The following is a 26,121-nucleotide window of genomic DNA, read 5'->3' on the forward strand; positions in this document are numbered from 1 at the left end:
TGCAAGAGAGGGGGAGAAGGAAGCAGACAAGAGCCAGTTGCTTGGGGGTCTGATTCGGCCCCCGGGCTGCATGTTTCACACCCCTGTGATAGAGGTTTATAAAATTATGCCTGAGGTGGAGAGAACTGACTAAAGAGATCTTTTTCTCCCTCTCCCAAAAGACTAGGGCATCCCATGAAGCAGATGGGCAAAAGGTTCAGGACAGACAAAAGGAAAATACTTTACACAGAGAGTGATGATAATGTGAGATTTGGTACCAGAGGATATAGTGATGGCCACAAAATTCACTAAGAAACGAGTAACTGAAGCCATTTTAAAAGCTGTTAGAGAGCACACACTCAATATAAAAGGAAATGAGGCGAAAGTCTTATGAGAGATCCCTTGGCCAGTGAGACAGAGAAGAGAGGCATACAAGGCTTTAACATCACTTCCACGGGAAAATGCTATTCCTTATAGATGGTCATAACCTGAAGGATTACTCTTTGCCTATCAAGGTAAGAGATTCAAGATTAATTCTACCTTTAAGGTTAAAGGCTTTTTAGATAACCAAGCGCAAGACCTCCGAAAAGAGAGAGGTGATAAGAAGAGGGGAAAGGGAGAAAGAACAGGAATAAACAACTCTCAAAGGGGATTTAGATAGATTCATAGAGGATCAGTCTGTCACTGGCTACTAGCCAAGGGGACTGAGGGAAACCTCCACCTTCAGAGGCACTAACCCTCTGAATCCCAGAGCCGGGAAGCAACATCAGGGGAAGGCCTCGGCCTCTATGCCCTGTTGTTGGCCGTCCAGAGGAACTGTGAGACAGAATGTTGGACTAGATAGACCATCGGTCTGATCCAGCAGGGCTCTTCTGATGTTCTCGGCCTCTCTGTACTGTGTGAAACAGAACACTGGATTGGGTGGACCGCTAGTCTGATCCAGCAGGGCTCTTCTTATATTGGACTGTTCTCTTCCGCAATTTACAGAATGTTGCCCTTCACCCACGTATAAACACAGATAGCCACCTGACATGACTGCTCACATTTTCTTTTAAAGTCTTTTATTTCCTATTCAAGGCAGTGCTTGCTGTGAAGCTGGCCACTGCCAAAGCTATTTGGCTTCTGAGGTCTGCATCACACAAGGGAGGGGAAATCTTCCTTAGGGATGGACTGATGCGGCTCACTTGCTTTGGGCAAAGCGGCCAGAGAGAACCAAAGCCCAGGTGAACGCTTCCGCCCAGCAGTGTTTTGGTCCCCACTACTATTCCTATGGTACACTCACTGGCTTCCTGCCTTCCTCAGTGTGAAAGCCGTTTCTCCGAATCTGCACCCAGTCCCTTAAGTCCCCTACTATCCCCCCCCTCAAAAGAAAGCAACACAGAGGAGGGAATGGGTGTCAGCCGTCGCCTCAGGGGCTGCCTTGCTGCTTCAAGATCAGCAGGACAGACTGGACTTGGAACAGCGTGAAGGAAAGCCTCAGCCCACACTCCTCCAACGGCAGAGGACGCCTCGGATGGGGCCGTTCCAGGAGGTCGCACCTAAGAGAGGAGAAGATGAGAAGGTAAGGAGGGGAGCTCTTGGCGGAAAATGCTGTTGGAGTGTTCCCCGACCCAGCTACGATGCACACTCACAGGGCTGCCTCTTGAACTGGGAGCGATGTGCGGAGCCATGTCTCGACGGTGCTGCCGTAAGACTCGTACAGCCGGAGGACCAGTGCGTCCGGCCTGTCCTCAGCCTGGAAGGAGGGGAAGAAAAAATTCTTCAGTACACTGCTGTCTACATCAGGGGTCCCCAATGTGGTGCCCACAGAAACCTTTTGTGGTGCCACCGAGTGTTCTTAGAAAATGGGCAGGGCCAGGTGAGACTTGCCCAACGAGTCTTCTGATTGGCCACTAGAGCTTTGATTACATTTGCAGATTTTTTTTAAAGTGTTGTTTCGGCTGCAGCTGCCCCAGGCAGCTCAAGGACCTTCACTGTAAGTAAGCTGCGGCAGCCATTTTGAGGGCTGGCGCTGCCTCTTGAGGCAGCCACTTTTGGCAGCCATTTTGAGGCTGGCTCTGCCTCCTGAGGCAGCCATTTTGGGGCTGGGACTGGCTCTGCCTCCTGAGGCAGCCACTTTTTGGCAGCCATTTTGGGGCTGGTTCTGCCTCCTGAGGCATCCGGTTTTTGGCAGCCATTTTGAGGCTGGCTCTGCCTCCTGAGGTATCCATTTTTGGCAGCCATTTTGTGGCTGTGACCACCCACCTGTCAGAATTGCAAAGGTACCCACAGGTTCAAAAAGATGATGATGATGATGATATTGGATTTATATCTAGGGTTGCCAATCCCCAAGTGGGGGCAGGGGATCCCCCAGTTTGGAGGCCCTCCCCCCGCTTCAGGGTCATCAGAAAGCGAGGGGAGGGGAGGTAAATGTCTGCTGGGAACTCTGTTATTCCCTATGGAGATTTATTCCCATAGAAAATCGTGGAGAATTGATCCGCGGATAACTGGGGCTCTGGGGGGGCTGTCTTTTGGGGTAGAGACACCAAATTTTCAGTATAGCATCTAGTGCCTCTCCCCAAAATACCCCCCCAAGTTTCAAAAAGATTGGACAAGGGGGTCCAATTCTATGAGCCCCAAAAGAAGGTGCCTTTATCCTTCATTATTTCCTATGGAAGGAAGGAATTGAAAAGGTGTGCCGTCCCTTTAAATGTGATGGCCAGAACTCCTTTTGGAGTTCAATTATACTTGTCACAGCCTTGATCTTGGCTCCACCCCCAAAGTCTTCTGGCTCCACCCCTAAAGTCCCCAGATATTTCTTGAATTGGACTTGGCAACCCTATTTATATCCCTGCCTATGCTCTGAATCTCAGAGCAGTTAGTCTCCTTTACCTTCCCCCCTCCCCACAAAAGACACCCTGTAGGTAGGGCTGAGAGAGTTCTTACAGCAGCTGCCCTTTCAAGGACAACTACAAAAGCTACGGCTGCCCCATGGCCATTCCAGCAGATGCAAGTGCAAGAGTGGGAAATCAAACCCGGTTCTTCCAGATAGGAGTCCGTGCACTTGACCACTGCACCAAACTAGCTCTCTTATCCGGTTCCTCCAGATAAGAGTCCACACACTTAACCACTACGCCAAACTGGCAAAAAAGTTGGGGATCCCTAGGCTAGAATCTTGCTTTAGAGAAGAAAATAAAGTTAAGAGGACCACTACACAGGGAGCTGATTTCCTTTCTAGACAATGCAACACAACGTATCTGCATCCAGACATAACTCCACAGTACAGGATATGAACATGTGAACATGTGAAGCTGCCTTCTACTGAATCAGACCCTGAGTCCATCAAAGTCAGTATTGTCTACTCAGACTGGCAGTGGCTCTCCAGGGTCTCAAGCTGAGGTTTTTCACGCCTATTTGCCTGGACCCTTTTTAGTTGGAGATGCCAGGGATTGAACCTGGGACCTTCTGCTTACCAAGCAGATGCTCTACCACTGAGCCACCGTCCCTCCCCTGCTCTCCAGGGTCTCAAGCTGAGGTTTTTCACGCCTACTTATCTGGACCCTTCTTAGTTGGAGATGCTGGGGATTGAACCTGGGACCTTCTGCTTACCAAGCAGATGCTCTACCACTGAGCCACCGTCCCTCCCCTGCTCTCCAGGGTCTCAAGCTGAGATTTTTCACGCCTACTTACCTGGACCCTTCTTAGTTGGAGATGCTGGGGATTGAACCTGGGACCTTCTGCTTACCAAGCAGATGCTCTACCACTGAGCCACCGTCCCTCCCCTGCTCTCCAGGGTCTCAAGCTGAGATTTTTCACGCCTACTTACCTGGACCCTTCTTAGTTGGAGATGCTGGGGATTGAACCTGGGACCTTCTGCTTACCAAGCAGATGCTCTACCACTGAGCCACCATCCCTCCTTCTGCATCTGCTGAGCTGGTGGTGTATAAACCAAGTCATATAAAATGAAGTACCTGCTTTACAGTTTCTAGAATAACAGCTGGAGAGTCCACAGAGAACGCACTCCAGGTCGGACTTTGCACTGAGGCTCTGAGCAACGGGTGAAGGGGGAAGTTCAGGTTGTAAGCCTGTTGGATCACCCTGGCCTCCTGGAAGGAACCTGCACAGGAGACAGTGGGGGGGGGGGATGGATGGATGCAGCAAGATTCGCAATTACAAATCAGGCTCCCGTTGTCACGTGATGAGAAAACCGCCTCCTGCCCAACTCCCATCTATGTTCAGAGGATGCTGCTGGGTTCGTTGGAAGGGCTCTGTCCCACTCTCTTTGGAAGTTGGTTTCTCAAGACTCACTGTTAGGGGAGTTTTCAAAACTTGAGGACAATGGCCCCTTCTCCGAGTCCAGTCCGGGAGAGGAAAGATGCACTCAAGCCTTTTTCACTAACAAAGGCAGTTTTATTAAGAATAATCATTCTGATGCAAGCCAGATTAAACCATGCCAGCATACTGAACAAGAGTCAAAGTCCTTCCTTTATAGGATAAAACAGGCAAAAGGTCAGGGTCTGGTATTTGAAGAAGAATTCACCAATTTTGTTCTCAAATGTGTCTCACTCCACTCTCTGTTTAGAGTACATAGAGAACAAAAAGGAAGCAAACCTTTTACGCTTTCCCCAACAAATAAGGATGGCCACTGGGCCTTGACCAAGATATAATTTCTTAGAGATCAAGAGGTCAAGGAACAGATTTACAGGGAGGAATATAACATCTTTAAAATGTAGCAAGCCAACACTGGCTCAGAATTTAGAAACCATTATAACAGGAGTGGCCCAACTTGCTTAACGTAAGAGCCGCAAGACATGAACGTCAGATGTTGGAAGGAAGGAAGGAAGTGGAAGGAAGGATAGAAGGGGAGGACGGAAGGATAGAAGGGGAGGAAAGATAGAAGGAGAGGAAGGTGGAGGTGGAAAGAAAGAAACTTTAAATGCATTCTCCAAGCTGCTGGCTGGCTTGAAGAAGTGATTTAATGAGACAAATGCCTTCTCCAAGCTGGCCGACAGCTGGTGGGGGCTTTGAGAGCCACACAATATGTGTGAAAGAGCCACATGTGGCTCCCAAGCTGGAGTTTGGCCGCCCCTGCATTACAAAATTCTCAGTCTTACTTGATAGTGTAACTTTCAAGATACATGCAAAATGCCACCCTCGCCTGGATAACGCAGGCAAACCCAATGTCATCAGATCTCAGAAGCAAAGCAGGCCTGACCCTGACAGGTACTTGGATGGGACACCTCCGAGGGATATCAGGGCCGAGACACAGAGTCAGGCAATAGCGAACCACCTCTTGGGGTTTGGAATACTTTCCCTATGAAGAAAGGTTAAAAATTCAGGTTTTCACGGCTGGTAACATAATTAGGGTTTGTAGAATCTTTCGGGCTCAAGTGCCGTGTTCTACTGGAGAAAGTTCTTCTTCCAGACGTTTCGTTCTCGGCTACGGAGAACATCCTCAGTGGCGTTGCAGTCGGAGCAGGCGCTCTGACCTTCTTGGCTGCTGTGCATTGAGTGGTTAAACTCAATGGTTAAAACACTTGGGGCTCTTTAGCTTGGAGAAACGTCGACTGCAGGGTGACATGATAGAGGTTGACAAGATTATGCCTGGGATGGAGAAGGTAGAGAAAGAAGTACTTTTCTCCCTTTCTCACAATACGAGAACTCGTGGGCATTCGATGAAATTGCTGAGCAGTCGGGTTAGAACGGATAAAAGGAAGTACTTCTTCACCCAAAGGGTGATTAACATGTGGAATTCACTGTCACAGGAGGTGGTGGAGGCTACAAGCACAGCCAGCTTCAAGAGGGGATTGGATATACATATGGAGCAGAGGTCCATCAGTGGCTATTAGCCACAGTGTATTGTTGGAACTCTCTGTCTGGGGCTGTGATGCTCTGTATTCTTGGTGCTTGGGGGGAAAGCACAGTGGGAGGGCTTCTAGGGTCCTGGCCCCACTGGTGGACTTCCTGATGGCACCTGGGTTTTTTGGCCACTATGTGAAACCGAGTGTTGGACTGGATGGGCCACTGGCCTGATCCGACATGGCTTCTCTTATGTTTTTATGTTCTCTCTGAAAACGTCTAACCCACATTAGAGGTCGCCAGAAGTCACCCATGACTTCCAGGCACATCTGCACACCCATGCACACGAATACCCACAAAAAGGGCAGGGGGGGGGGAATACATGTAAAATCCTTTAACACTCACCCATATGAGGCATCACTGCATATGTAAACCAGTGGCATCCAATATCGGCGGTGGCATCAGGTGACTTTGGCGCTCTTAACCTTAGTGGGAGGAATGGGGAAAATCATTTGCTTGTACAGCCCTCTGCTGCTGTCAACACAGCCATGATCCGCACTTGCATAGCACTGCCAGTGTTCAAAAGGTTTCATGCAGCAACTGGTCAACCTTACTAATAGGGAGGGACAGCTCAGTGGTAGAGCATCTGCTTGGTAAACAGAAGATCCCAGGTTCAATCCCTGGCATCTCCAACTAAAAGAGCCAGTTTGGTGTAGTGGTGAAGTGTGCGGACTCTTATCTGGGAGAACCGGGTTTGATTCCCCACTCCTCCACTTGCACCTGCTGGCATGGCCTTGGGTCAGCCATAGCTCTGGCAGAGGTTGTCCTTGAAAGGGCAGCTGCTATGAGAGCCCTCTCAGCCCCACCCACCTCACAAGGGTGTCTCTTGTGGGGAGAGAAGATAAGGGAGATTGTAAACCGCTCTGAGTCTCTGATTCAGAGAGAAGGGCGGGGTATAAATCTGCAGTCTTCTTCTTCTGGTACAGGCAAATAGGTGTGAAAAACCTCAGCTGGAGAGCCACTGCCAGTCTGAGTAGACAATACTGACTTTGATGGACCGAGGGTCTGATTCAGTATAAGGCAGCTTCATAGGTTCATATCCCCATATTTCAGACAGGGGAACTGAGGCTGGAGAGGCTTGCTTAATATCCCACTGTCCCTGCAGGCTGCTAACCGCATTAAACAGTGCGCATAGTGAAAATGGAATTTAAATTAATAATAATGCCAACATCCCTGTCTTTATAAGGATCAGAAACATTTTTTTTTTAAAAAGAGAGAAATCTGAGATTGAAGTTGGGAAACTCCGCACCCAGGGGTGGAATTCTAGCAGGAGCTCCTTTGCATATTAGGCCACAGCCCCCTGATGTAGCCAATCCTCCAGGAGCTTACAAGGCTCTTTTTTGTAAGCCCTTGGAGGATTGACTACATCAGGGGTGTGTAGCCTAATATGCAAAGGAGCTCCTGCTAGAATTCCACCCCTGTCCGCACCCATTTCTGTCTTCTACAACTGAACGCAGGAAGCTGCCTTATACCCAATCAGACCCTTGGTCCATCAAAGTCAGTATTGCCTATTCGATGCCGCCATTGCAGCGGGGACATAAGCGTTCTTGAAACAGGCACTTTTCTGTATCTCCCCTCGAATCTTTAGTCCATGTCCTATTTGACTGTGGGGCTTAACACATCCATCGTGAAGTTCTTCCGTTTTCCTTTGACCAGTAGCCAAAAACTGGAACTCCTTAAGAATCTTCAACCATGTAGGAAAGGTGGGGTACTGTATGTTTTAAGAAATGAAGAATTTGCACAGAATTGTGTGTGTCGCCAGAATACAACAGACTTGCTTTCGTGAGAATGTAAAAACCCCCTGCATTCTTGAGAACTGAAACGCCACCTGTTCCCTCCCGTTCCCTCCCCGACTCACAAGGAAAGGCTCATAACGTGGCCACGGACTGAGCAGCCGTATTTGCAGTCGTTCAGCAGCGCCACCCCAAACCCGTGCTCCGAGAGATCCATCCACTTGTGGCTCCACACCTCGAGAGGAAGAGACAACAAACAAGGTTGGCTCTCGTTCTGAACCGGAGGCCAGAACTAAATTCGAGAGCAGTCAGATCTCCCCCGAAGAGAGGCCTGCGACACGAGGTCAAAGGAGCGACTAGAATCTCACCTCAAAGCGGGCCCAATCCCACGATGTGTTCCAGTGCGTCGGTCTCTGCAGGTGGCCGAATTGGATCTCGTACGTCGCGTTGGGGCTCCGGACCTTGGTGGGAAATTCCACCTTGAGGAATTTGTGAGCTTCGTTCCAATCAACCTGCAGATGGCAAGAGGAGGGATGGATGATCACAGGAGAGGGAAGGATAATTGTAGGAGGAGGAGGATTAACCCATGGAATTCACTGCCACAAGAGGTGGCGGCGGCAAGCTTCAAGAGGGGATTGGATAAGCATATGGAGCAGAGATCCATCAGTGGCTATTAGTGACAGGATATTGTTGGAACTCTCTGTCTGGGGCAGTGATGCTCTGGATTCTAGGTGCTTGGGGGGACAGGACAGTGGGAGGGCTTCTAGTGTCCTGGCCCCACTGGTGGACCTCCTGATGGCACCTGGCTTTTTTGGCCCCTGTGTGACACAGAGTGTTGGACTGGATGGGCCATTGGCCTGATCCAACATGGCTTCTCTTGTGTTCTTATGAGGTCCCCTCTCTTCTCCCACAGCAGCTTCCAACTGTCCTGGTTGCTCCAAGGTATGGATTTTCCCCCTCTACAAACTTCTTGGTTGCCCAGACAAAGAAGTTATAACAGCGTGGCAGAAACTGAAAAACTGCTCTGGTTCCAGAGTGTTTCCCAAGAAGCAAAGAAAAATGGACCCAATTATGGCTGGACTGAACTGAAATGCTCAGTATGGGGGCAGGGACATAAGAAAAGGCCTGCTGGATCAGACCAGTGAGGGTCCATCTAGTCCAGCATCCTGCCTCACAAAGGGGCCAACCAGTTCCTCTGGAGGGCCAACAACAGGGCAGACAGGCTGAGGCCTTCCTAGGAACATCAGAATATCCCTGCTAGATCAGACCAATAGTGCATCTATTTGAGCATCACATCTCGCACAGTGGCCAACCTGTTCCTCTGGACAACCAACAACAGGACAGAGAGGCCAAGGCCTTCGTGAGAACATAAGGCCTGCTGGATCAGGCCAGTGAGGGTCCATCTAGTCCAGCATCCTGTCTCACACAGTAGCCAAACAGTTCCTCTGGAGGGCCACAACAGGGCAGAGAGGCTGAGGCCTTCATAAGAACATCAGAAGAGCCCTGCTGGATCAGACCAGTGGTCCATCTAGCCCAGCCTCCTGTCTCACACCGTGGCCAACCAGTTCCTCTGGAAACCCAACAACAGGGCTTAGAGGCTGAGGCCTTCCCCTGAAATGCTTGGGACTCTTTAGCTTGGAGAAACGTCGACTGCGGGGTGACATGATAGAGGTTTACAAGATAATGCATGGGATGGAGAAAGTAGAGAAAGAAGTACTTTTCTCCCTTTCTCACAATACAAGAACTCGTGGGCATTCGATGAAATTGCTGAGCAGACAGGTTAAAACGGATAAAAGGAAGTACTTCTTCACCCAAAGGGTGATTAACATGTGGAATTCACTGCCACAGGAGGTGGTGGCGGCCACAAGTATGGCCACCTTCAAGAGGGGTTTAGATAAAAATATGGAACACAGGTCCATCAGTGGCTATTAGCCACAGTGTGTGTGTATATATAAAATTTTTTGCCACTGTGTGACACAGAGTGTTGGACTGGATGGGCTGTTGGCCTGATCCAACATGGCTTCTCTTATGTTCTTATGAAGTTGCCTCCTGGCTCTGGGATTCAGAGGTTCAGTGCCTCTGAATGTGGAGTTTCCCCTCAGTCACCATGGCTAGTAGCCATTGACAGACTGATCCTCCATGAACCTGTCTAATCTCCTTTTAAAGCTTCTATTCCTATGGCATCAGTACATCCTCTGGCAACAAATTCCATATTTTAATCACTATCTATGTCAAGGTGTACTTCCTTTTGTCCGTCCTCCCGAACCTCCTGCCCATCAGCTTCACTGGATGCCCTCGAGTTCTAGTCTTTTGGGAGTGAGAGAAAAAGATTATTTTTGTCAGCTCTCTCCACCCCAGGCATAATTTTATAAACCTCAGTCATGTCCCTGCTAAGTCGTCTCTTCTCCAAACTGAGAAGTCCCCACCTCTTCAGCCTTTCCTCCTAGTGAAGGTGCTCCAGCCTCTTCATCATCTTGGTTGCCCTCGGGGGTGGAATTCTACCAGGAGCTCCTTTGCCTATTAGACCACACACCCTCTGATGTAGCCAATCCTCCTGGAGCTTACAGGGCTCTTAGTACAGGGCCCAGAGATAGAATTCTACCAGGAGCTCCTTTGCATATTAGGCCACACACCCCTGATGTAGCCAACCCCCCAAGAGCTTACAAGGCTCTTTTTTGTAAGCTCTTGGAGGATTGGCTACATCATGGGGCATGGCCTAATATGCAAAGGAGCTCTTGCTAGAATTCCACCTCCGGTTGCCCTCCTCTGGACTTTTCCCAGCTCTGCAATGTCCTTGTAGTGACCAGGTCCCCTTGTTTGGGGGCTTTCCCCTGCGCGCCTCCTCCAACCTGAGTCTGGAAACGGACGAAAGGGCACGCCGCATCCAGGATGACCTCTTGAGTGAGTGTGCTCTTCTCGCTGATCCGCAGGGAGAATTTCACACTGCCCCGTAATCCCCCTGGTAGGACGACTTCCGAGGGATTCAGGAGTTTTGTGATGGGCTTCCTGAAAGACAGAATAGTATAGAAAGATTTGAACAAAGTTTGAGTCCAGGGGCACCTTTGAGAACGACAAACTTTAAGGCAAAGTTGGTCTCAAAGGTGCCCCTGGACTCAAACTTTGTTCTGTTGCTTCAGACCAACATGGCTGCCCACCTGGATCTAAGGAAATGTTTGCTCCACAAGCAGGAAGACAAGGTTGGTTCAGTTTTAAGAACAGCAGGTTTCTGGTCCTCATGATGACTGAGGACACAAACTATAATTTATTATCTAATTAATTTATACCCTGCCTTTCTCCCCACTACGGAGTGGACCCAAAATGGCTTACATTGGTCTCCTCTCCATTTTATCCTCACAACAACCTTCTCTTACAATCTCCTTTATCTTCTCCCTCCACAACAGACCCCCTGTGAGGACTCTCACAGCAGCTGCCCTTTCAAGGACAGAGTCTTGGAGCGGCCTACAATCTCCTTTCCCTTCCTCCCCCACAACAGATACCCTGTGAGGTGGGTGGGGCTGAGAGAGCTCTCCCAGAAACTGCCCTTTCAAGGACAACCTCTGCCAGAGCACTGGCTGACCCAAGGCCATTCCAGCAGCTGCAAGTGGAGGAGTGGGGAATCAAACCCGCTTCTCCAAGATAAGAGTCCGCGCACTTAACCACTACACCAAACTGGCTCTTTTACAAGAACACCTAATCTTATAGATGCTTTACATTTATGGAAATTGTCCTGTATTACAATATAATTATATGGGGTTTTTTATACGTTATCTAATAGTTAACTGTGAAATGTTAATGTATATCAATAAAAAAATTATTGGAAAACAACAATAACAACCACCTTGTGAGGTAAGTTAAGCTGAAAGAGTATGATTGGCCCAAGGTCACCAAGCATGCTTCCCTGGCAGAGTGGGGATTCGAACTCAGGTCTCCCAGATCGTAATCCAACACTCTTAACAGCTACACCACACCGGCTCTCACGTAAGCTGTTCTGAATTGACTTATGAAGCGCTTCTGCAAGTTAGACCAAAGGTGTCAATGGCCATCCAGATGTTTGGGGGAATCACATCTTCGATCATAACTGTCCCAAACTGATAATATCCATATTTAGCATTACAGTCTCTGAACAGGAAGTCTAACATTTCCACCTGTCATGAGTCAGAACCACCTACCCATGCAAAAATAAGATCCTTCGGATCATTTTTCCTGGCTGATTTGCCCCAAAGCCATGGCAGGTGGGATTTGTTTATATTGATCCAGAAATACTGAATTGTGTCACTACGGGATTAAGCACCTACCTGGTCTCCAGGTGATAATCCATCACGTCCCAGGCATCCCAGTACAATGGAACATCATCAAAGATGGCAAACTGGTTGGCGTAGCAACCTTCAGGGACCACCTCTCTGAAATGATCAGTACAGGATGGTCAAAAAACACTACAAAGTGCAGGGGAAGGTCATGGCTCAGTGGGAGAGCCTCTGCTTGGCATACAGAAGGTCCCAGGTTCAATCCCCAGCATCTCCAGTTGATAAGGTAGTAGACAATGGGAAAGACCTTGAGCTGGGACCCTGGCTCAGTGGTAGAGCTTCTGCTTGGCATGCAGAAGGTCCCAGGTTCAGTCCCCGGCATCTCCAGTTGAAAGGATAAGGTAGTAGACAATGGGAAAGACCTTGAGCTGGGACCCTGGCTCAGTGGTAGAGCTTCTGCTTGGCATGCAGAAGGTCCCAGGTTCAGTCCCCGGCATCTCCAGTTGAAAGGATAAGGTAGTAGACAATGGGAAAGACCTTGAGCTGGGACCCTGGCTCAGTGGTAGAGCTTCTGCTTGGCATGCAGAAGGTCCCAGGTTCAATCCCCGGCATCTCCAGGCAAGCAGGTGATAAAAAAGACCTCCACCTGAGACCCTGGAGAGCAGTTGCCAATCTGAATAGAAAAGACTGACTTCCACTGGCTAAGGTTCTTAACACAGTTTGGACCAGCTGTTACTTGTATTCAGGAGGGCTGAAATCAGGATCGGATGCTGTTCCTTCAATGGATTTCAAAGTACCTCTCAGAACGAATAAACCAGAGTGAGGTCACGTGCCCCATGGTATCCAGGCAGACTCGAAAGATGCCGTTCTCCATGACAAAGGAACCGTCTGCCTGGAGAAAAAAAGGATGCAGGGTTGTTTAAAAGACACCCTGAACCCATGCAAATCTGTAGGAGAGAGAACTGTTTTGCCTTGCATTGTGTGAACGAAGTGCTGGACCTGACGGACCTTCAGCCTCATCCAGCAGGGCCCTTTTTGTTTTGGAAGAAGAATAAGAGGAGTTGGTTTCTATTCCCTGCTTTTCACTACCTGAAGAAGTCTCAGAGTGGCTTACAATCTCCTTTCCCTTCCCCCCCCTCCCCTCCACAACAGTGGGGAAGGGGGGCTGAGAACTGCTCTTGAGAGAACAGCTCTGAGAGAGTTACGGCTGACCCAAGGTCTTCCAGAAGCAGCATGTGGAGGAATCAAACCCCATTCTTCCAGATTAGTCTGCTTGTAACCACTACACCAAACTGGCCCTCATTCATTCGCTCGTTGGTTCGTTCGTTGATTTGTTGGTTTGTTTGTTCGTTGGTTGGTTGGTTTGTTCGTTGGTTGGTTCGTTGGTTGGTTCATTGCTTGGTTCGTTGGTTGGTTCGTTTGTTTGTTTGTTCGTTCGTTCATTCATTCTCCACTTTTCTCACCCATAGGGTCCCAAAGCAGCTTACATTGTGTGGTAGGTTAGCGTATGACTGGCTCAAGGTCCCCCAGTGAGATTCCATGGCCCAAGCAGGGATTCAAACCCAGTTCTCTGAAATACTAACCGGCAACGGTCCCTCTAAGCTGCGCAGTCTTGTGAGCCAAAATCCTAATTTGTGAGCTACTGGCATTAATGCTGTGAGCGACTGCATAAGTTAGCTTGCTCTGGGGCCATTTTTCTTGAGCTCTGATACAAAATGTGTGAGCTGGAGGCTAAAAAACTGTGAGCCAGCTCACACTAACTCAGCTTAGAGGGAACACTACTAATCGGACACTTTTAACCGCAGCACTGCACTGGCCCTCTTATATTTTTATCTGCATTTTCCTTCTGCATGGGGGTACTACTTAGATTTTTTTGGACCAACTTCCTCAAAGCAGCTCACCTTTTTGGTTACTGTCACAGGCTGTGACAGTGGGGATAATGAATCCTGAAGGGCGCAATAACCCATGCTGGGAACTGTCGCCAAAGCTGGAGGCAAAAGACACAAAACCTGATCAGGCGTTTTTGTTCGTTTCGTACTTGAATGGAAACATCAGCCTCTAACAGAAGGGCTGGCAAAATATCGACCTTTTAGCAGCCAGGTAATCTGGGGGCTGCGGCTACCTAAAGTCTCAGATCCACCCGGTCCAGTTTTGGAGATGACTTCGGTGCGTTCCCACGGCAACGTGTTGACGACAAAGACGCCTTCATGTGTCCCTTGACTGTTCCCTGGCAGATCCCCGAACAAAGACTGCATCGCGTCCGTTAGAAGACGAACTCCAGCATCTCGAATTTCTGAGAAGACATGACACGGACTTTTAAGAAGAGGGACAGACCCTTAGCAAGTGAGTTAAGGAGTATGAGGAAATTAGAAGAAGAATTGAAGATTTATTAGAGACTCAGAGCAGCTTACAATCTCCTATATCTTCTCCCCCCACAACAGACACCCTGTGAGGTGGGTGGGGCTGAGAGGGCTCTCACAGCAGCTGCCCTTTCAAGGACAACTCCTGCAAGAGCTATGGCTGACCCAAGGCCATTCCAGCAGCTGCAAGTGGAGGAGTGGGGAATCAAACCCGGTTCTCCCAGCTAAGAGTCCGCACACTTAACCACTACACCAAACTGGCTCTCAAATACCTCCCCCCGACACACACACAGTGACCCCCGATCCAGCAGAGCTGTTCTTACTCTCTCGTAGACATCAGCCTCAATCCTTAGTATCTGGGACAGTCACCCTCTCAGCCTAGTCCAATTTACAAGTCTGTTCCTTCTCCCCAGTTTACCAGAATAGAACTCCACGGCATCCTCCGCAACCATCTGGATGCAGCTGCCTGGCAGCACGTCATGGAACTGATTCAAAAGCAACAGCCTGAGACAAAGAAAGGACAGATGAGACCCCAGAAACCGCAGAACTATTCCATCTTCTACAAACAATCAATATACCTTGACTCAAAAAGGTATCTTTGATAACTGGAGACATCTCCAAACACTACCGTGAAAACTAGGCCCATCGAGTTTCGTGGAATGGTTCCCCGAGGGCTTTTTTTTGTAGCAGGAACTCATTTGCATATCAGGCCACACACCCCTGACGTAGCCGATCCCTCTGGAGCTTACAGTAGGCCCTGTCAAAAGAGCCCTGTAAGCTCTTAGTGGATTGGCTACGTCAGAGGTGTGTGGCCTAATATGCAAAGCAGCCCCTGCTAGAATTCTATCTCTGGACCCTGTAGTAAGAGCCCTGTCAGCTCTTGGAGGGTTGGCTGCATCTGGGGTGTGTGGCCTAATATGCAAAGGAGCCCCTGCTAGAATTCTATCTCTGGACCCTGTACTAAGAGCCCTGTAAGCTCTTGGAGGATTGGCTCCATCAGGGCTGTGTGGCCTAATATGCAAAGGAGCCCTTGCTAGAATTCTATCTCTGGGCCCTGTACTAAGAGCCCTGGAAGCTCTAGGAGGATTGGCTCCATCAGGGCTGTGTGGCCTAATATGCAAAGGAGCCCTTGCTAGAATTCTATCTCTGGGCCCTGTACTAAGAGCCCTGTAAGCTCTTGGAGGGTTGGCTCCATCAGGGCTGTGTGGCCTAATATGCAAAGGAGCCCCTGCTAGAATTCTATCCCTGGACCCTGTACTAAGAGCCCTGTAAGCTCTTGGAGGGTTGGCTCCATCAGGGGTGTGTGGCCTAATATGCAAAGGAGCCCCTGCTAGAATTCTATCTCTGGACCCTGTACTAAGAGCCTGTAAGCTCTTGGAGGGTTGGCTGCATCAGGGGTGTGTGGCCTAATATGCAAAGGAGCTTCTGCTAGAATTCCACCCCTGGACCCTGTACTAAGAGCCCTGTAAGCTCTTGGAGGGTTGGCTCCATCAGGGGTGTGTGGCCTAATATGCAATGGAGCTCCTGCTACAAAAAAAGCCTTGGGTTCTCCTCCCTCTCCAACGCATACCTTTTTTTTGGTCTTTTATAATCAGATTTCTTTTTTACAGGGGTTTCTTTTTTCTTTTTTGTGTATTTTAGAGGGGGGGGGTGTCAGTGTGCATCTGCAACTGGAAGTCATGTCGACCTCTGGTGACTGACCACCACCGGAGTCCTGGAGGATATTCAGAGAGGCAGCAAAAAGCCCGCCACTGTCTCCCTGACTGCTGGTATTCCTTGGAGGTCTCCCATCCAATTACTAACCGCAGTCGACTCTGCTTAGCTTCTGAGAGCTGACCCGATTGGACTTGCCTGGGCTATCCAAGTCAGGGCTACGTCAAGCTGACTTCTGACGACCCCGAGTGGAGCTGAAGTCAAGGGACGTCCACAGATGGCTTGGCATCCCTTGCCTCTAGAAGCAGATTTCGAGGGTGAATTTGGAACGTGAAATTATATAGGGGCTTTATATTTTCATTTTTTTTAAAAAATGAAAAGCAAGCTTCTAGACCTTGGGGTCTTGAAGATACATTTGGCAAGGGGCAAACAGTGCCAAGCCCTGAGATGGTTGGCCCTGGCGAGCCGTAGCTCATCAGATCTTGGAGATCAAGCAGAGCCAGCCCTGGCTGGGACTTGGATGGGAGACCACCAAGAAAGTCCAGGGTTGCTACGCAGAGGAAGGCAAGGGCCCAACCATCTTTGAACGTCTCTTGCCTTGGAAACCCTACAGCAGGGGCGTCGAACTCATTTGTTATGAGGGCTGAATCTGACATAAAAGAGACCTTGTCGGGCCAGGCCATGTCTGGTTGGGCTGAGCCATGTTGGGCCAGGCCATGTGTGTATCTATTTAAGATTAGGTAGCAGAGATATGGCGAGAGCCCCGTGGCGCAGAGTGGCAACGCTGCAGTACTGCAGTCTGAACTCTCTGCTCACGACCTGAGTTCAATCCCGGCAGAAGCTGGTTTCAGGTAGCCGGCTCAGGTTGACTCAGCCTTCCATCCTTCCGAGGTCGGTCAAATGAGTCCCCAGCTTGCTGGGGGGGAAGGGTAGACGACTGGGGAAGGCAATGGCAAACCACCCTGTAAAAAGTCTGTTGGGAAAGCAACATCACCCCAGAGTCGGAAACGACCGGTGCTTGCACAAGGGACTACCTTTTTAACTTTACCAGAGATGTAAATTTTTAAAAGAACACAGACAAACACAAATATATATATTTTTTAAACTTTAAACGTGCTTAAAATGTTAGCACTCATTGGTCTTAAAGGTGCTTTCTTTGTATTTCTCCCATGGGATCCAGGGAACTGGGCAAAGGAAGCGCTGGCTCTTTCCTTCTTTCTCCAAGGGAGGAGCCTCAGCCAATCGAGAAAATAGAGGCTTTGCTCTGTAGCTCTTGTGCAATTGAGCAAGCCTGGCAAAGCAAGCTGTGATGCAGAAATAAAGATATAGGGAGAAGGAAGCAGATGACAGCCAGTTGCTCGGGGGCGCCTGACTGGAGCCTTCCGCGGGCCTGATCCGGCCCCCGAACTGCATGTCCAACACCCTTGCCATACAGGATCGCCACAAGTCAGCTGTGACTTGACAGCACATTCCACCACCAAACAGCGTTCAGTATCTGCGGTAGCCCCCCTGGGGATTCTCTCCATCTTTTCACCTGCAGTCCTGGGGTTGGATCCAACCGACTGCAGACAAAGAAAATTTATGAAAAGGGATCTCAGCAGCTCCCCTTAACACACAGCTACTGAGTTGGGGGGGGGGTGGGGGTGAGTGATGCTCATTCCCCAAACAGACCTGATTGGTCCTCCTCCAAGAGCTACAAAGTCCTGTCTGCTACAAGGCATCAAAGAGCCCACTCACAGCTTTACCTCCAGAGACGCTGCAGCTCATCGGAACGGTACCGAAAAGAGGGTTTCCTCGACAAAGCAAAGCTGCTCAGCACCTCAACGTCGTGGAGCAGGCGTTCGCACTCCCGGTTTCCCTTTTTAATCTGGCTCCAAAAGGAAGAAGATGATGATGATGAAGATATTGGATTTATATCCCGCCCTCCACACCGACTCTCAGAGCAGCTCACAATCTCCTTTATCTTCCTCCCCCACAACAGACACCCCCTGTGAGGTGGGTGGGACTGAGAGGGCTCTCACAGCAGCTGCACTTTCAAGGACCACTCCTGCCAGAGCTCCTGCCAGACCGGGGAATCAAACCCGGTTCTGCTAGATAAGAGTCCGCACACTTAACCACAGTTTCATGAGCCCTGAGGAGGGGGAGCTGGAAGGGTTAACAGACCAGGAAGAACCAACAGCTGGCCCATCAATCACTCTCCCCTCATTCCTGCCAGCTGTTGCCAGCTGTTGACAATCAGTCTCCTCCAAGCTCTCCCCCTCCTACCTCAAGAATGCGCAGCCATCTTCGACAAACACTGGCAGAAAACAGGCGCGCTACACGCCAATGCTTCCAATCTCTTAGCCCTGATTATTAGGAGAACTACGGCCACCCAGGGAGCAGGCTGATTGAGGTGCCCATATAACTCATGCTTGGCAACCTTGTGGAAGCAACAAGTCGATTCCCTGGCATGCGTCCACGCTCCTTCCTGATTCCAGTTCCTGACCGGCTAGAATTCCTTGGCTCCCTGACCCTTTGACTTTGGACACTGACTTCTGCTTCTGGTTTGTGATTTTATTGTGGTGACTTGGCTCCTGACTGACTCCTTCCTGCCTGCGCCCCGAGAACATGACACACTACACAAAACTGGCTCTCAGAGAAAAAAAGATATGGGATTCACATAAGCTCAAGGACAGGATAAAACATGGCCTATCAGTTTCAAAATCTGAGGAGAAATGGTGTGTATATTATGCAAGTAGGAGACAAACTTAAAATGAGAAATAGAGGAGGAGGAGAAAGAGAAGAGATTGGATTTATACCCTGCCCTCTACTCAGTGTAGTTTACAATCTCCCTCCCTTCCTCTCCCCACAACAGACACCCTGAGGGGCTGAGAGAGCTCTGAGAGAACTGCTCGTGAGAGAACAGGTCTGAAAGAACTTATGACTGACCCAAGGTCATTCCAGCAGCTGCATGTGGAGGAGTGGAGAATCAAGCCTAGTTCTCCCAGATAAGAGTTTGAACCCTTAATTACTACACCAAACTGGTTCTCATCTTTAAAAATGTATATGAATGCGTTGCAGTGCATATAAACGTACCACAATGTTAGGCTGATTCAGAGTTAAGTTTTTAATATAAATGCATAAGGAACTGGATTTGGGACAAACTATTTTCTGGTTTTTTAATTGTGTGCTACCTAAAGGATCTCTTTTAAACCTTGCTATATTAAATGATGAAATATGTAACACAGAATATACAGTAATGATGAAATTAGTAACAAAGTTGCAAGATACAATTAGTAATGAAATCTGAAATGGCCAAAGTAAGGATCACTATACCTTATAGAGAATGCTTTAAAATTTCGATAAACGGGATGTTGGCGAGAAATACTTTTTAACTTCTTGTTTGATTACCCTGCAGTGTATAACAATAACAATCTTTGATATTCACAACTTGTTATATGACCCCCTTTTCCTCTGTTCTGTTACCCTTTTTACTTAATTTAAAAATATATATATATGTATCTATCTATCCGTCTGCCTGCCTGCCTGCCTGTCTGTCATCTACCTATTGTCTATCTACCTGTCTGTCTGTCTATCTATCTGTATCATCTATCTGTCTTTCTGTCTGTCAGTCTGTCTATCATCTACCAATTATCTGTCTGTCTATCTCACCTACCTACCTAAAGATTAGACATGACTTGTTGAATGTAAACCTCTGGACAGGGTTAGACCTCTTCATTGTCACTGCTATACAATGAGCCAGTGGTAGCCACAATCTAATGCCCTTTTCCAATGTTCCCGGGGCACACTAACCTGTCCGTGGGTGGTGTACGTGCCGTTATGTAACTCCAGAAAGAGTTCTCCAACCCACGTGCACAGCTGGGACTCTACTTTTTCCAAGCTGGAGAAAAACTGGTCCGGAGTGGACATCTGGACCCTGCAAGAAAGGAAGAAAGACGGGAGCTGGATAGACAACAAGACCAAGGGGCTTTCCCATCCTCCCAAAAGAAAATGCAAATGGGTATATTTTCAAGAGTTCTTCCTCTCTGCGGGTAAGACATGGGAAACCTTCCAAATGGTTTCTAGGCCCAATTCAAGGTGCTGGTATTGACCTTTAAAGCCCTGTATGGCCTGGGCCCAATATAATAATGGGACACTTTTCTGTTTAATTTGGCATACCACCCCCCCATGACAGTCCCTAGCCCCCCTTCTGGGTTCTGGGGTCTGTTTATGTGTTTTTATTGACATTGTATCATTTGAATTTATTTTAATTGTTTTTAGATCTGATTGAATGATTGCATCATTTTAAACGTATTTTAATGCTTTTCAAATGTTTGACTGAACGACTGCATCGTTTTAACATATTTTAATCGTTTTCAAATGTTGCATTGACTTATTGTATCGCTTGAAATGTATTTTAATTGCTTCTAAATGTATTTATAATTGTTTTGAAGTGTTTCAGTGCTTTTTACATTTACCATCTTGAGGACTCTGCTTGGGTATAAGGATGGCATAGAAATATTTTAAATAAAAAATATATATAAAGCTTTATGGTCCTTCCTGGGCATCTTCCTCCTCCTCTTCTTCCTATCCCAAACAGAGCCAGTTTGGTGTAGTGGTGAAGTGCGCGGACTCTTATCTGGGAGAACGGGGTTTGATTCCCCACTCCTCCACTTGCACCTGCTGAGATGGCCTTGGGTCAGCCATAGCTCTGGCAGGGGTTGTCCTTGAAAGGGCAGCTTCTGGGAGAGCTCTCTCAGCCCCACCCACCTCACAGGCTGTCTGTTGTGGGGGGAAGGAGATAAAGGAGATTGTAAGCTGCTCTGAGACTCTGATTCAGAGAGAAAGGGAGGGTATAAATCTGTGGTCTTCTTCCTCAAAGGCCCTGGATCTGTACTTCTCCAATGCTCGGCCTCAGTTTTAGCTCCCTTTTCAGAGATAAGAACGTAAGAAGAGCCCTGCTGGATCTACCCAGTGCCCCATCCAGTCTAGCATTCTGTCTGACACAGTGGCCAGCTAGATCCTCTGGAGGTCCAGTGACAGGCCATAGAGGCCAAGACCTTCCCCTGATAAGAACAGCTCTGCTCAATCAGATCAAGAGTCCATCTAGTCCAGTATCCTGTCCCATTCAGTGGCCAATCAGTTCCTCTGGAGGGCCAACAACAGGGCACAGGGGCCAAAACCTTCATAAGAAGGTAAGAAGAGCCCTGTTGGGTCAGAACAGTGGTCCATATAGCCCAGTATCCTGTGTCTGACACAGTGGTCAACCAGTTCCTCTGGAGGGCCAACAGCAGGGCACAGAGACAGAGGTCTCCTTAAGAACATCAGAAGAGCCCTGCTGGAAAAGACCAGTGGTCCATCTAGTCCAGCATCCTGTCTCACACACTGAACAACCGGTTCCTCTAAGCAGCCAACGACAGGGTGTGGAGCAGAGGCCGTCCCCTTATGTTACCTCCTGGCTTTGGGATTCAGCGGCTTAATGCCTCTGATTGCGGAAGTTCCTTCAGCAACCATGGCTGGTAGCCACTGAAAGACTTCTCCTCCATGAATCTACCTAATCCCCTTTCAAAGCTGTTTATTCCTGTGGCCATCACTACATCCTCTGGCAGCCAATTCCATGTTTTAATCTCTGCTCTCTCAGCCAACATATTGTCCAGTTCTGATCTTTCAAACACTGGCTTTCACTGTGGTGTTCTCCTTCTTTCACAGGAGTGAGGTCACGTTTTATGGTCAAAGGAGGCTGACCTGGGCAAGCCGTCCGTATCCTTCATCCTCTTTAAGCGGTCCAGCATCTTCTGCGTTGGGCCGCCTCCGCCGTCTCCAAACCCAAACAGAGCAGCGCTGTGGTTCACCCGTCCCTTGTCCTTATTGTTCTTCAGGGTCTTTAACATCTAGGAGGAGATTCAATGTAGCTGTGATATGCGGTCAATTTCACAACAACACATTCGGCATGTCCTTTCCTCCCAACGTCATTGGCTACTCAACATCACTGGCTACTCAATGACCAGTGCCACCTGTTAGGGGAGTTTGCTAAAAACAAGCACACACACACACACACCTTTCTCCGAGATGAATCTGGAAGACCTGCTCAAGGCTGACAAAGCATGCAATTAAGAATGGTCATTCTGAGCCCTGACCTTGATAGGCCAGGCAAATCTGATCTCAGAAGCTAAGCAGGGCCGACTCTGGTGAGTACTTGGATGAGAGGCCACCACAGAATACCAAGGCCAGGACGCAGAGGCAGGCAATTGCAAGCCACCTCTCTGAAAAGTCCAAGCCCCGCTGGAGGTCACCAGAAGGCAACCATGACTTCCAGGCATGTATACACACTCACATACTCACACACAAAAAGAATGATCATTCTGATGCAAACTCATTTGAGTGCCCAAGACCCAACAAGCACGCTGGCACACTGAGCAATAATCAAAGTTCTTCCTTTATAGAATAAAACAAGCAAAAGGTCAGGGTCTGGTATTTTTTTCTGGGTGGGTGGGTTGGGTTTCAACTATTCTGTTCTTAAACACAAATTCACCCTACCCTCTGTATAGAGTACATTCCACATTCCTAAGAGGGACATAATGGAAACAAACCTTATACAGAATGCTGTCAGCCCTTGATTGAGATGTAATTGTTTAGAGACAAAGAACAGAATTTGTGTCTGTTTATCATCTGAAAATAAGAGCAAGGACATCCTAAAATATAGCAGATTAATTCACAAGATAACAGATTAGCCTTCAGGCTCACTAATCGAAGTTATTGCAAAGATCTTAACTTTTTGCTCAATTCTTAATGGTGAAATAAAATTCCTTAACACCATCCTAACCAGAGTTACACCCTTTTAAGCCCTTTGCCTGAATATCATCAGAAAAGGAGGCAACAAAAGGAAGAAATACAAGAAAATACAAGAAAATGTAGTCCCAGGTCACGGTGGTTCACGGAGGATAAGTTCCAAAAGTCATAGAATTGAAGTGTACAGCCAATCAAGACAGGTACTACGTGGCGACATCACTCACCTCCTCCACCCGTCCGGAAAGCCCATAAGAATCCGCTGGCGGGAAGTGAGTCAGAACTCGAGACCCATCGATGCCTTCCCAGAGAAAGGTGTTGTGCTGCAGGAGAACATGGCCATGGCTGAATATGCAAAACTGACTGGTGAGGAGAACAGATCCTTGGTCTATTCAGCTCAGGATTGTCTACTGCAACTGCCAGAGGTTCTCCAGGGCCTCAGGTCGAGGTCTTTCCCATCACTTACTGCCTGGTCCTTATAGCTGGAGATGCCGAAGATTGAACCTGGGACCTTCTCTTTCGCAAAGGCCCTTCCCCAGGGTACATAGTGGAGGAGGGGAGAACCATGTATGCCATGCTTCTTGGAGAAAGGGCATCGTAACAATGGGTTATATGGAATTAATTAATTAATCAATCAATTTTCCCAGGGACATGTCAGGAACTTCAAAGCAAGTTGGAGACCACTGGAATCATTCTACAAAGGAACTAAAAAAGCAGATCCCAACTTACAGTCATGTGGCACACTTCAATGGAGGAATGGTGGAATTCACTGCCACAGGAAGTTGCGGTGGCTACAAGCACAGACAGCTTCAAGAGGGGATTGGATAAACATCTGGAGCAGAGGTCCATCAGTGGCTGTTAGCCACAAGGTATTCAAATGGAATCCTCTGTCTGGGGCAGTGATGCTCTGTATTCTTGGTGCTTGGAGGGTAACACTGGGAAGGCTTCTGGAGTTCTGGTCCCACTGGTGGACCTCCTGATGGCACCTGGGTTTTGTACACTGTGTGGCTTAGAGTGTGGGACTGGTTGGGCCACTGGTCTAATCCAACATGACTTCTCTTGCATTCTTAATGATGCTATCTAGTAAATGAAAGGGGGGAGGATCTCAGCAAACCAGTGGACCTAAGTGAACAACACAGGCATCTCTTTAGCTCACACCCCTGCAAAGAACATCTGCTCACCGGGAAAGTGTTCACGAGGTTCCAGCTGAGCTTCTGGGTCAGGAACCGGTGTATCCCACATCCACGCATCAGCTGGGGAAACTGGGCTGAGTAGCCAAAGGTGTCTGGCAACCAGAACTGGGTCAGCAAACAGGAGAAGGAAGAAGGTCTCAGAGGCAACATTCCCTCTAAGCTGAGTTAGTGTGAGCTAGCGCACAGTTTTTAAGCCTTTGGCACACACATTTTTTTGTCTTAGCTCAAGAAAAAACGGCCCCAGAGCAAATGTATTTATGCAACAGCCAAATCATTCACTCTCAGCTTTGATGGCAGTAGCCCTGTGCACACCACAAAAAATACTTTAAGAAACAAGAAATAGCAAGCTGAGCTCCCATCTGCTGAGTCTCAGTGAAACAGCCAAACTGAGATGAGATCATGGGTAAAACTAAGCATCTTATACTCTAAGTGTTGGCTACTAGTCAAAAGATCATGAATCAAGCTATCCCAAACACTGAGATGAATCAGGCCATCTCACACCTGGGGCCTAGCTGTGAGAGAGAACACATCAGCCTTTGCAGAAAAGAGCTGCTAAAAAGCACGAAACAGAGAAATATTTTCCTGTGAGCGGTCTGAAGGCTGTTCCCCCAGAGAACTCAAGGCAACTAAAGGTCAACTCCATCCTGTAACAAAGATGGAGTCACACAGGACCCACAATCTTCCTTGGAGGGTTTTAAACAGAGGCTAGATGGTCATCTGACAGCAATGAAGATCCTGTGAATTTTGGAGGAGGTGTTTGTGAGTTTCCTGCATTGTGCAGGGGGTTGGACTAGATGACCCTGGAGGTCCCTTCCAACTCTATGATTCTACAAGAAGGCAGTCCCAAGTGGCCACTGTAGTTGTTGCTGAAAGGCAGAAACAGATGTTAGCCGTTACCCTCAGCAGCAGTGGGGTGGATCAGAACAGAAAGTAAGCTACTAGCACAAGGGTGACCCAGGTACAAGACCCGCAGGGACTGAAAAGACAACCATGCATATGGACTATATCAGCTTTGGAGAGGAATCCCAGGAGAGTGCATGGAGGATTGAAAAAAGGTAAATCAGCTCCTACCTCGGAGCAGAGCTTCCCGAATTCCTGTTGGAAGAATCGCTGCCCTTGCAGGAACTGCCGGATCATGGACTCTCCGCTGGGGAGGTTTCCATCCTGGGGAGAGACACCAAGAAGCCTGTGCCACTTTCAAGCCCCATGAGGCTGCTTTATACTGAGTCTATTAAGGTCAATGTTGTCTACTCGGATTGATAGCAGCTCTGCAGGGTCTCTGTGCAAGGTCTTTCACATGTTTTCCTACCAGGTGCTTTTACTGGAGATGGCTGGGGACTGAACTTGGGGCCTTCTGCATGCCAAGCAGATGCTTTGCCACTGAGCCACGGCCCTCCCTTGAAAGCTGGGACACAAGAAACTGACTTATACTGAATCAAACTATCAGTCCATCAAGGCCAGTATCATGTACTCAGATTTGCACCAGCTCTCCAGGGTCTAAGGCGGAAGTCTTCAACATTCCCTACTGCCTAGTCCTTTTTTATCCGGAGATGCTGGGTTTGAAGCTGGGATCCTCTGCATGCAAAGGACTGAGCCACGTCCTCCTCCCCTAAAGATTATTGCTTCATCCTTTGTATTCATATGAACACATAAGAACATAGCATAAGAAGAGCCCTGCTGGATCAGTCTGTCTAGTCCAGAATCCCATCTCACATAGGGGTCAACCAGTTCCTCTGGAGGGCCAACAACAGGGCACAGAGGCCGAGGCCTGCACAAGAACATCAGAAGAGCCCTGCTGGATCAGACCAGTGGTCCATCTAGTCCGGCATCCTGTCTCTCACAGGGGCCAACCAGTTCCTCTGGAGGGCCAACAACAGGGCACAGAGGCCAAGGCCTGCACAAGAACATCGGAAGAGTCCTGCTGGATCAGACCAGTGGTCCATCTAGTCCGGCATCCTGTCTCTCACAGGGGCCAACCAGTTCCTCTGAAGGGCCAACAACAGGGCACAGAGGCCGAGGCCTTCATAAGAACATCGGAAGAGCCCTGCTGGATCAGACCAGTGGTCCATCTAGTCCGGCATCCTTCTCTCACAGGGGCCAACCAGTTCTGCTGGAGGGCCAACAACAGGGCAGAGAGGCCGAGGCCATCCCCTGATGTTGCCTCCAGACCATCAGTCCATCTAGGTCAGGACTGACTACTCAGACTGGCAGCAGCTTTCCAGGTCTTTCATATCGCCTAGTCTTTCCTGTAGATGCCGGGGATTCAACCTGGGACCCTCTGCACGCCAAGCAGGTGCTCCACCAGTGAGCCACGGCCCCTCCTCAGCCATAAGCAGCCCCAGCTTTCACTAGCAGC

General features: G+C 48.7%; 1 protein-coding gene across 1 annotated transcript in view; it reads right to left on the reverse strand.

Moving 5' to 3' along the window:
* Positions 1–1,023: 1,023 nt before the first annotated feature.
* MAN2C1 (mannosidase alpha class 2C member 1) overlaps positions 1,024–26,121 on the reverse strand; it is a 42,417-nt gene continuing 17,319 nt past the window's right edge. The window contains exons 9-26 of the mRNA XM_060260182.1: positions 24,837–24,929; positions 23,754–23,870; positions 22,800–22,895; positions 21,532–21,677; positions 19,600–19,723; positions 17,553–17,674; positions 14,573–14,658; positions 13,917–14,087; positions 13,696–13,781; positions 12,592–12,686; positions 11,846–11,950; positions 10,400–10,556; positions 7,919–8,062; positions 7,676–7,785; positions 6,163–6,242; positions 3,930–4,075; positions 1,611–1,714; positions 1,024–1,517 (exon numbers count right to left, since the gene is read on the reverse strand). Coding sequence (XP_060116165.1) covers positions 1,388–1,517; positions 1,611–1,714; positions 3,930–4,075; positions 6,163–6,242; positions 7,676–7,785; positions 7,919–8,062; positions 10,400–10,556; positions 11,846–11,950; positions 12,592–12,686; positions 13,696–13,781; positions 13,917–14,087; positions 14,573–14,658; positions 17,553–17,674; positions 19,600–19,723; positions 21,532–21,677; positions 22,800–22,895; positions 23,754–23,870; positions 24,837–24,929 — 2,112 coding nt within the window. The 3' untranslated portion in view covers positions 1,024–1,387. The remainder of the gene's footprint in view (positions 1,518–1,610; positions 1,715–3,929; positions 4,076–6,162; positions 6,243–7,675; positions 7,786–7,918; positions 8,063–10,399; positions 10,557–11,845; positions 11,951–12,591; positions 12,687–13,695; positions 13,782–13,916; positions 14,088–14,572; positions 14,659–17,552; positions 17,675–19,599; positions 19,724–21,531; positions 21,678–22,799; positions 22,896–23,753; positions 23,871–24,836; positions 24,930–26,121) is intronic.

This window comes from Heteronotia binoei, chromosome 19 (genome assembly GCF_032191835.1).
Source record: "Heteronotia binoei isolate CCM8104 ecotype False Entrance Well chromosome 19, APGP_CSIRO_Hbin_v1, whole genome shotgun sequence".
NCBI lineage: Eukaryota > Metazoa > Chordata > Lepidosauria > Squamata > Gekkonidae > Heteronotia > Heteronotia binoei.